Source organism: Somniosus microcephalus, chromosome 31 (assembly GCF_052327205.1).
Source record: "Somniosus microcephalus isolate GS21.2 chromosome 31, FLI_Smic_1.0, whole genome shotgun sequence".
Taxonomy (NCBI): Eukaryota; Metazoa; Chordata; class Chondrichthyes; order Squaliformes; family Somniosidae; genus Somniosus; species Somniosus microcephalus.
The window spans coordinates 31681179-31692813 of NC_141017.1; the positions used below are offsets into that span (position 1 = coordinate 31681179).

At 50.4% G+C, this 11635-nt stretch overlaps 1 protein-coding gene across 1 annotated transcript in view; it reads left to right on the forward strand.

The window, feature by feature from the left end:
- The window catches only part of LOC147097706 (tetraspanin-1-like), a 43044-nt gene extending 34084 nt beyond the window's left edge, over nucleotides 1-8960 (forward strand). The window contains exons 6-8 of the mRNA XM_085971735.1: nucleotides 2611-2751; nucleotides 6876-6959; nucleotides 8762-8960. Coding sequence (XP_085827861.1) covers nucleotides 2611-2751; nucleotides 6876-6959; nucleotides 8762-8827 — 291 coding nt within the window. The 3' untranslated portion in view covers nucleotides 8828-8960. The remainder of the gene's footprint in view (nucleotides 1-2610; nucleotides 2752-6875; nucleotides 6960-8761) is intronic.
- The last annotated feature ends 2675 nt before the right edge of the window (nucleotides 8961-11635 follow it).

Below are 11635 nucleotides of genomic sequence, written 5' to 3' on the forward strand. Positions count from 1 at the left end.
CCACACGCTGCGGCACGGCACGCTGCGGTACTGCAAGCCTTCCTCCCACTGTTAAGGGGGAGGGGCCTGCAACAGCGCGATCCCCGATCGCGGGTGCCAGTAGAAGAGCCCGGCACCAAGGAGAAGTGCCGGGCTCTCGGGAAACAGCCGGCATTGCCGCGGGGGGGGGGGGGGCCAGGAGGCCGGGGAGGGAGGTGCTGGCAGGCGGCCGCTGAAAAAAGCGGCCGCCCCGCACCTCCGCCTTAACTTGCGCCTCTGCCGGCGCAGCAAGGCCCCGGGAACCTGGCGCTGTTTGCGAACGGCGCTACAGCGACGTTCGCAAACAAATTTCACGATCGGGGCGCTAATGGGGCGCTGCGCACACCGATGACGTCATCGGTGGAGGCGCAGCGCAACAGGCTAACGTCACCATTAGCGCCCCCGCTGAATATCGCAGGAGGCGCAGCCAGTGGCGCTACAGCTGACTGCCTCTTTAGGCGCTAAAATGTGGCGCTACTCACCCAATTTTTAGCCCTCTAGGTATTGCAGTGCAGTGTAGAAGCAAGCTGAAAAGTGCGGCTCACATGTGAGGATTTCTCCTCACACAACTTTTCAACAGGACCTAAAACCATTTTTTAAACCCGATTGTCACACGATGCGGGTTGTCGTGGTGAGACTTTGGCGCTGTAGTTGCACATGAGCAGGTTAAAACCCCCGCAATGCATCTCTCTCGTACATACACAGAACTTGTCAATGGCCACTGGAAATTCCCAGCACTTAGGCCCGAGTGAAATTGCCAACTCAAGACCCAGGCTGCAGGGTGTGCTGCAGTTCCATGTGAGGGGAAAGCGCACGCAGAGATTACTTGGCCAGTTTTATTTTGCAGTCCTCTTTCGTCCGCGACTTGCGGCCTTGACAAACAAAAAAACTCGATGGATTTGGTTTTGGCCAGTCTTGTGTTGGTTACCTCCTCGGTATGTTTTGCTACTCTGTGATTTGTTCATGTTTAGGCAAATGAATTGATTGGTAACTTAACAGAGAAATGCTTCTTTCAGCCAATTACTCGTTTTCTTTCAGTGTGGAAGTGTAACCTTTGAGGAGTTCATGCCCTGAGGTGTGACACCTCGAAAGGCATGACGTTATGGATGCATGACTGCAGCAAACAACTAGGGCTGGATCTTGCTGGCGCTCAGAGGGCGGGTTTGGAGGCGGGTCAAAGGTTAGAAACATAGAAACATAGAAGATAGGAGCGGAGTCAGCCATTCAGCCCCTCAAGCCTGCTCCACCATTCAATGAGATCATGGCTGATCATCCAAATTCAGTACCCTGTCCCTGCCTTCTCTCCATATCCCTTGATCCCTTTAGCCTTAAGAAATATATCCAACTCCTTCTTGAATATATTTAATGAACTGGCCTCTACTGCCTTGTGTGGTAGAGAATTCCACAGGTTCACCACTCTCTGGGTGAAGAAATTCCTCCTCATCTCAGTCCTAAATGGCTTACCCCTTATCCTTAGACTGTGACCCCTGGTTCTGGACTCCCCCGCCATCGGGAACATCCTTCCTGCATCTAGTTTGTCTAGTCCTGTTAGAATTTTATAAGTTTCTAAACTCCTGTTAAAATAGTTTTGATTGACAGCGGGTTGTGATCCCACCGTCAACCCGCCTCCAAATAACTTTCCCAAGTGTCGGGTCCCCGATTTGCGAATGGACCCAACACCTAGCGGCGGGAAGAGAATTAAAGGCAATTACCTGCCTATTAGCAGGTAGTTGGCAGTAGTTGACAGGCTATTTTTGAATTTTGCCGCTTCTGGCTCGGGTTTTCCGATGTCCGGACACCACGCCAGGTAAGTGTGGCGTGTTGTGAGTCTGCTGTAATGTTTCTGGATTGATGACAGCTGCAGAAGTGGTGTGAAGGATCCAATGTTGCACTGGTGAGTCTCAGAGGAAAGAAAATGTTGGGAACTGCATTTTTAATACATTTACACTTTTCTTTAGGTTACAAGTTTTTAAATCCATGTCCAGTGCCACTTCATTGGGAGAACCTCTCTCACCAGTGACAGATCGCTTCTGCCACCTCACCTGCAGCTGCCATCTATTCCGGCCTATGGAGGGAGTCATTGGAGAGCCTGGGTGCAAGAGCTCACCTTTGTGCAGTGATTGTCAGTGTTTTCAGCCCCTCAATGCTGTCAAACACTGAGAAATCAACTGTCAAAAAAAAAAATTGTGCGTGGTCCCTTTAAGAAAACCGGCAGATGACGTGTCATCAAACGGCGTCATCTGACCCGCTTCCTCTTAATTGGCCGGCAAGCCTGCAGGGCGGGCTTAACAAGGTCAATCAAGGCAAAATCACGACTGTGGGCTGGATGCAGCTGGGGGCGGGACTGGAAGCCGGAAACCACCTGAACCGCACCCAACCCGCCTCCATTGATAAAATCGCGGCCCAGGTATTCTAGTTAAAAACACAAAGAAGTCCAGATATGCCGTATAATTGTTAAACCAGAGACACAGAAACCCATGCAAATTTCTGATCAGCATTCAGAAATCTTGGGTAACAGAAAACCGAGCGTTCGGAAGCCACAACCATCTCTTAGTAAATCCATTCTTGTTTTTTTTTTGTTTCTGTTTCCAGTTCAAGTGCTGTGGATTCAATGACTACAACGACTTTACATACTCTCCTTTCTATAACCAATCGTCAGCGTCACTGTATCCTCAGGAATGTTGCTCCAGTCAGGCTCCGTGCGCGATCTACAACATCAACAAATCTGTGCCGGTAACGTATGCCCTTCTCAAAACACTTTTACATTACCATCTTGCTGTTGTGGACACTATGCCCGTATGAAATCCGGCTCAGCTGGCTAAAGCAGTGAACAACGCGGTTGTTAGGATGAAGAAGGTCCCAGGTTTAACGGTATGCAACAGTCATGACAGTTCTAGGTTCAATCCCGTCATCTGAGTTCAACCATACAGAAAGAAAAAAAACTTGGATTTATATAGCGCCTTGCGCGTCCACAGGGTGTCCCAAAGCGCTTCACAGCCAATAAATTACTATTTGAGATGTTGTTAAATAGACAAACACAGCAGTCAATTTGCCCACAGCAAGGTCCCACAAACTACAGGAAACTTTCGATTAACCGGCCCCTAAATAACCGGAAATGTCGGTTAACCGGCAAAATTCAGGAGTCGGTTCAGGTAACTTTTATTACTTGCACAGCAACAAATGGAGGAAGGCAAGGGTTTGGCTACAGCTGTTGCTAAGCTACAGAGACGCTTGCAACTTGTGGACGTTGTTCTGAAGCTGTTGCTAAGCAACAGGGTTTGTTGCTTTATACGGAGCTCTAAGGTCCGTATCCTTTACTATAGCGTTCGGTTATCCGGAATTGTTGATGAACTGGCACCACGTCGGTCCCGTCCGTGCCGGATACCAGAACGTTTCCTGTACAATGAAATAATGACCAGTTAACCTATTTTTTTGCCGTTGACGAAGGCTGAATGTTAGCCAGGACACCATGAGAACTTCCCTGCTCAACCAGGGCTGTGGGATCTCCTACGTCTAACTGGACAGGCAGACGGGGCCTCGGTTTAAGGTCTCATCCAAAAGACGGCAACTCTGACAGTGCAGCAGCCCCTCAGTACCGCACTGAAGTCTCGGCTTAGATTGTGCGTTCAGGTCCTGCAGCGGGGCTGGAACTCGCAACCTGACTCCGAGGCCAGGGTGCTGCCACTGAGCCAAGCTAGAACGCGTGGTCCAATTGGGTAATGTGCCCTGGTTTAGGGAGGGGCCAGCTGGCTAATGTTCCCGCTGCTGATCGCTATCCAATGAGCCTCACCAGAAGAGTGCATTTGCGGACAATTGGCAAGGACCGGATCGCCCTCAACTATGATAGTTCCTTAACAATACCAGCACTCGCTGGCAAACTTTACACATGGTAAACAGCCAGTTGAGTGAAGTAAAAGACTGTGACTATCGCCCGTAGAATCAAACCCCAACAAGAGCCATGATGAGCCTAGAAATTATGCTCACGGGGGTGCAGAATCGTGGCAAAGCTGTGGTGGTGAGTCGTAATTTGGGATGGAACCAAGATCGGCCTGGTTTCTGCCCTAATTTAACTACCCAGGAAATCCCAATGGAGGGAGGCTTCTTCTGCCTGTCCCCCTCTACCCCCCACACAATTCACAATTCACAATTCAAATCGCTTTATTGGCATGATAAGTTACATCTTATGTTGCCAAAGCATCAAAATACATTTATGGTTTAGCACATAAACGCAGTTCTATTCATACAGTGTATAAACAGGTATATCCCTGAGTGTATAAATATACATTTGCATTGTTTATATATATTCTTTTCTTAGTTTACTGGTTGTCCCTCTGTTCATGGCAAGCTGTAACATAGTGTGCTGCCAGTGTTATACAGCTTCTCTCCTCTCCCAGTAGGAATGGGAGTTTTTGGTTGTCATTCAGATTTCTGAAATCAGGGCATATTTGTGTGAATTTTTGGTAGAAATTGTCCCTGATGCCCTGATATTTTCCACAGGCTGTGAGGAAGTGCATCTCTGTCTCCACCACTCCCTGACTGCAGTGAGAGCATATCCTGTCCTCTCTTGGCAGCCTGGTCTGCCTGTGTCTGCCTTTTTCGATCGCTAGGCTATGTTCGCTAAGTCTGTACCTTGTCAAGGTTCTTCTCAGTTTGTTATCCTTTACCATGGTCAGGTAATCAGCTATGTTGTATTGTCTGTTTAGGGCCAAGTAGCAATTGAGTTTGCTTTGGGACCCCAAAAAAAAAGTCTTGGCAGCAGTTTGGGGACATATCTGAGGATGTTCAGCTACTCCAGGAATCTTGCCAGCTGCACTCCTGAAAAAATCTCATTGAAACTTATAAAATTCTGACAGAACTGGACAGACTAGATGCAGGAAGGATGTTCCCGATGGTCGGAGAGTCCAGAACCAGGGGTCACAGTCTAAGGATAAGGGGTAAGCCATTTAGGACTGAGATGAGGAGGAATTTCTTCACCCAGAGAGTGGTGAACCTGTGGAATTCTCTACCACAGAGGGCGGTGGAGGCCAGTTCATTAAATATATTCAAGAAGGAGTTGGATATATTTCTTAAGGCTAAAGGGATCAAGGGATATGGGGAGAAAGCAGGGACAGGGTACTGAATTTGGATGATCAGCCATGATCGCATTGAATGGCGGAGCAGGCTCGAGGGGCTGAATGGCCTACCCCTGCTCCTATCTTCTATGTTTCTATGTTTCTAACCCAGCATAATCTGCGTTTGCCAAGGGTAGGGGTAGGTCCTGTTCTGAGCCTAGCGAAGGTGGCAACAGTGCGAACCGCAACAGCAATCCAGCCCCCAGCTGATGGACTGGTGCCTCTGACTCTCGCGCCCAGCGGCAGTTCTGGGTTCCCTGCTGCCCTTGGGGGGGGGGGGGGGGGCGCGGGCCTCTGATGTGCTTCGACAGGCGCAGCTGCCCGACCCCAATTATTTAAACGATCCCGTTCCTGGGATTTGGAACGGCTCCACCGCGCGAGCATGGCGGCAGGCAGAAACGCTTTCCCGCCATACTCCCAGCCGCTCAATGTGGGGTGTTTTCACGTGACAAAAATTGGAGGGTGGGGGGAGGAGGTTAAAGTTTTAAAAATCTAAATCCCGATCCCAACCCGCCCACTTAAAACTTTTACTCGGGTGGGGGCGGGGACGGGCAGCCAACCTGCTGCCTGGAGGCAGGTTGGCATTTTAAATATGATAATGAGGCCTTCACCGCTGCTTTAACTGGCTGTGCAGGTTTAACAGCAGGTGGCCGGGGATCCCGGCAGCGGCAGCGAGGCGGGCACAGCCTCGGGGAGCAATTCCCGTGAGCCGGGAGGAGCAGGAGTGCATATTTCCCGCCGGCTCTTCCAAGCTCACCCACCAACAGCCCGCCCCTCCCCGGGGTCAGGGTTCAGACCCCCCTCCACTTGGACCCGCCCACCCCTCCACTCGGACCCGCCCCCCCCTCCACTCGGACCCGCCCCCTCCGCCACTTGGACCCCCCCTCCTCCACTCGGACCCGCCCCTCCCCGGGGTCAGGGTTCGGACCCCCCCTCCACTTGAACCCCCCCTCCACTTGAACCCCCCCTCCTCCACTTGGATCCCCCCCCTCCACTTGAACCCCCCTCTCCACTTGGATCCAGCACCTACCTGTTCCTCTTTTGGTTAGAACCATTTAACTGTAAATTAAATAGAACTTAAAATAAAACTTATCAAATCAAATTAAAATTACATTGCCCGGGGTGATGATGCACTCCAGTCCCCGCGGCGCCCACCCGTCTCGGAAGGCCTCGAGCGTGCCGGTGGACACCGCGTGCTCCATCTCCAGGGCCACCCGAGCGCGAACATAGCCGCGGAAGAGAGGCAGGCAATCGGGCTGAATGACTCCCTCGACCGCCCGCTGCCTGGACCAGTTAATGGCTACTTTGGCCAGGCCCAGGAGCACCTGTTGCTGCGGCGTCCTGACCAGTCGGCGTTCCCCCGCCCGACTGGAAGCCAGCCTGTCAATCGGGTGGGGAACCTGCCCATGACGTCACACACACGCTGTGGAAAATCTCAACTGTGGTTTTGCGCAGTCTACCGGCCCCCCGGGCGGGTCGGTAACTGGAAAATCCAGCCCAATGTCTCTGCAGGGTTTCTGTGCTCATATCTTTAAGGGAGGAGAAAGGGAAAAAATTGGTAAGAAAATAAGGACTGAACATAATTTTTTTTTTGATGAAGGGTCACAGGCCTGAAACGTTAACTCTGTTTCTCTCTCCACGGATGTTGTCTGGCCTGCTGAGTAGTTCCAGCATTTTCTGTTGTTATTTCAGATTTCCAGCATCCGCAGTATTTTGCTATTGTAATTTTTTTTTTATTGTCTTCAGGGCTGCTATCAGGCATTTCTGAAATATCTGAAGAGCAACACCATGATTCTCGGTATAGTTGCTTTGGGAATTTGTGTACTTGAGGTAATGTATTACCAGCCTGAACTGGAAATGTTTACAATGGGAATGATGACTGCATGCGTGGGCTAAAGGGGTTAACTTATGAGGACAGATTTCATAGACCTGGCTTGTTTTCCCTTGAGTAGAAGATTAAGGGGTGAGGTGTTTGATGATTAAGGTTGATCGGGTCGATAGAGAGAAACTATTTCCTCTGGTGAGGGGGGAGTTCCCCCCTGAAGGAACACCACGTCCTGCCACCACCACCGGCACACCGTGGCTGCAGTGTGTACCATCTACAAGATGCACTGCAGCAACTCGCCAAGGCTCCTTCGGCAGCACCTCCCAAACCCGCGACCTCTACCACCTAGAAGGACAAGGGCAGCAGGCGCATGGGAACACCACCACCTCCAAGTTCCCCTCCAAGTCACACACCGTCCTGACTTGGATATTCGGCCGTTCCTTCATCGTTGCTGGGTCAAAATCCTGGAACTCCCTCCCGAACAGCACTGTGGGAGCACCTTCACCACACGGGACTGCAGCGGTTCAAGAAGGCGGCTCACCACCACTTTCTCAAGGGCAATCAGGGACGGGCAATAAATGCTGGCCTTGCCAGCGACGCCCACATCCCATGAATCATAGAATGGTTACAGCACAGAACGTGGCCATTCGGCCCGTCGAGCCCGTGCCGGCTCTCTGCAAGAGCACTTCAGCTAGTCCCACTCCCCCGCCCTTTCCCCATAGCCCTGCAAATTTGTTTTCCTTCAGGTACTTATCCAATTCCCTTTGGAAAGCCGCGGTTGAATCTGCCACCACCGCCCTTTCAGGCAGTGCATTCCAGATCCTAACCACTCGCTGCGTAAAAAAGTTTTTCCTCCTGTCGCCTTTGGTTCTTCTGCCTGTCGCCTTGGGCTGGATTCTCTGAATGGGAAGCTTTTGGAGGCGGGACTGCTGCTTGCAGGGTTTCAGTCCCGCCTCCATCAGCTTCTGGCCAACCCGCGGGATCTTCCCCTGATTGACCTTGTTAAGCCCGCTGGGTGAAGTCAGTGACAGAGCACGTCAACGTATGACGTGTCACTGTCAAGAACTTTTGAAAGAAGAAATGTCATCGTTTGACAGCTCTGTGAAGCTGTCAAACACTGACATTCTGTGTAGTTTGATGAGTCCTTGTGTTCAGGACTCATCAAACCTTTCTACTTTGCAGAAATCAGCTGGCTGTTGGATCGGAGGATGGAACAGCCAGTCTGTGATCTCTACAATGGAGATGTCGGGGACTCCGGCTCCACAGCGGCTGAAGGCTGTAGACAGAAACAAAGGTAAGTTAATATTTTCGAACACTTTACACTCACCTCACATATTTACCACTCCACACTTGCACCCAAAACTCACCTCTACATTGCACTTTCAGACCCCTCCGACCCCCACAGACCTCCTATTCTCCTCCTACACCCTGGCGGGGTTCCCCCCAGGTCGGGAAGCCCACACTTCAGCACGAAAAATGGGGATAATCCTATTTTCTGCCTGTTAACTACCTGTTAACAGGCAGTTAATAGGCTTTAATCCCTTCCCGCCTCCAAGGAGACGGGACCCGGGGCAGGACAGCTTCCCGCCTCCTGGCAAGAGGGCACGGAGGCGGGTTGGGGGCGGGTTTGCCACCCGCCCCCCCAAATTCTGCAACTTTCCCGGCAGTCCCACCTCCTTGGGGCTGAGAAAATCCAGCCCCTTGACTCTGAACGAGTAAAAAAAAAAGTCCCTCTCCCCATAAGTGAAACAACTGTTATAATGCAAATAAATGGACAGTGAGTGACTGTTCTTTTTCAATTTTACAGATAGGGGCCATGGCAGCATCCTTGACACTGTACTGTCAAATCAAGAAAATGGAAAAGCTCGTATGAGTATGGAGCAGAAATTATGTGCTTGCTGCACCACTTTACTTTATAATATACGTTTTGTGTTTCTTTCAATTGCACTTGTTTCTTACTATGTAAAGGGCGTTTGTTGCTAATAAACTACAAGGCTTTGCAATAACTGTCGATCAGTATGTATCAGGTGTGCAGGATGTCAGTGAGGTAAAAATGTGATCTCTTCCAGCAATGATCACACTTCAATTCGGGTTCCCCACCTGTCAGGTTTAGGACTAGACAAGTCCCATGTTCTCAGTGGAAATTGATGAATTACATAAACCATTATGATCTCGAGGCATTCATTATTGTGCTCGCTACAGTCTGCCATTCGTTTTTATCATCAGCAAAAGCAAACCTCATATTTCCCTGCCCTGTCCCCTTTCTGCTTTGGACTGGGTCAAAGGTAGCGACCTAAGCTATCACTAAAATACAATTTTGAAAAAACTGTCTCCCTGCTCCCGTCAAGAAAGGAGTTACAGGTAGAGCGTAAAAAGACTGAAACCTGCACTTGGCAAACGTTTCATTTAAAGAAATGGGAAAGAGGACAATTCTGGTAGACATTGTAACAATAGCGTACATTTGCAAATAATTTTCAGGCCAATACAATTGGGTAGGGATTGCAATAGGAGACTGAGGGCTAGAAATTCATTATAGCCAAAGAATGGGCAGTGTTTAGACTAAAATTGGTGAATTAGCGGCAGGTGAAAATCGTCTAGACTGCACGCAAAATTCGTCCTCACTCCTCATTAAAATGATTGGAGCCATAAATCTAGTCTAAAAGCCCAAGCTCATTGGTGTAAACACTGAAAAGATGGACCAATATCGGGTGTAGTCTAAAGGCAAGTAATGATTGCCACAGGCTTTTTTCACTGCTTAAAGGGAAGGTCCATTGATGCTGCAGCACCTCGTTCTCAGCATTGTTGGGTGTACAGCTGCCTCAAAAACCATAAGAAGGACAAAGAGAAGGAGCACTTATTCACAAATGCTGATGGCACATCGCCGCCCCAGGGTGAGAGCCCGGGGGTTTTCTGAGAAAGCTTTGGAGACATTGGTTTTAGCAGTGGAGAGAAGGCGGGCAGTCCTGTACAAACCGGCAGGGGGCCCAGGTGGCACACCATGTCACGGGCAGCACTGTGGTCCCCAGGACCCACACACAGTGCAGGAGGAAGTTTAATGAGCTCAAACAGGTGGTCAGGGTGAGTGAAGGCTTCAACAAATGCTATATACCACCATCGGTACCACAAGTTTCACACACTGCTCAATGCACCACACCCCCAGCACTCACCCACCAACAATCTCTACATAGCAAAACTCACACCCACATCTCACACCTTGCACACAATAACAGCTATTCAGGCAGGCACAAAGGTTATTCATTATTAGAATGCATGTAATATGTGTGATATGTTTATGCATAAATTTATGAATAGAGTTTGGAATATTTTGTGGTCTCTCTCATTTCACCTTTGCGCCCAGGAGAACACTGTGACATGGCATGACACAGGGATGGTATGATGGGGATGTGGTGAGCAACGGGGATCTGGGGTTTCATTCATTCAAATCGGAGTCTGATGAGCTGGTCCCGGAGCGTCCGTCCAGAGGCCCGATTGTCCGGCTACCTCCTCCCTCACTCCTGTTCCTCGTCTTCTTCCCCCTTGTTTCTTCCTCCTCCCTCTGCGCACAAGTTCCCGTCTTCCTTGTTGCGTCCACTCCCTCCGCCGTGGATCCTGGAGGGCGAGGTGGACTGCCAGTACAGTCCCCATGACTTTTAGCAAGTGTTGTAGGTTGAATCAAGAATTTCTACTTGGCACACCACTCCTGCCAGCAAAGAACCTTCAAATCACTAAATAAAACTGTTGCATTATCAAGACCTAACACACAGGCACTGAAGCTTCACTATCCTGTCAGGTGCGAGTGATTGGGGCTGATCCCTTTAAATAACGTCCCTGGAGCCAGCTCTCCCTGTTGTTCTTAACTCCAGGCAGTGAAGTAAGTGGTGAGAAGCAATTTGGCAGATCGGGCGTTCAGTGAGTGTTGCACACTCACTGATGTCAAGATTTCCCTGGCGTTGAAGTCCCCGGCGGTTGCTGTTACCGGCAGCGCTACGGGGGGAGGTCCCGATTTGGCGTGCGCTGCTGGATGTGACAGGAGCTGTCGTTACAGCTCTCAACGCCGCATTAGCACCATCTATTGGCGCTAACGGGCGGCACTAAGGGGACGAATTTTTCCCACATAAAGGCCTAGAAATTCAACCACACAGCACTCATTTTTCAGCCTCCTAAGCATCCAATATGGCGGGCAGGAAGCGTATGCACATCTTTATCCGGAAGTGCGCCGCTCGCCATATTGGATAAGGTGGTTGCGCTGGCATCAAGTGCATACGTCAGAAACATTCAAAGGTGGAAATAATTTATTTAAATTAGGGTCCTGCACTTCTTACAGGACTTGTTCTCAATTGTCAAATGTCCCAGCGTTTCACTTGCCAGGTAATGAACTCAGACAGCACGTGGCAATAACCGGCAGGAATGCTCCCATACTTACCTGAATGAGGAACTGGGAGGACCATATTAAAACAACACGGGCAGCCCCACCCCACCCCACCCCACCCCACCTTCTACCGATCGCCCCGATCCAGTCCCTGAGCAGCCCCCCCCAACCCCCAGCCAACAATCGCAGCCCCAGCTAGTGCTCCCCTCCCCCAGCCCAGCGACCGCACCACCCCCCTCGTCCCCTCCAACTACCTGAGGTTCGCAGTAACCCGATCTTCAGCGATGCTTCGCCAAGCGAGCTGCCTCTTCC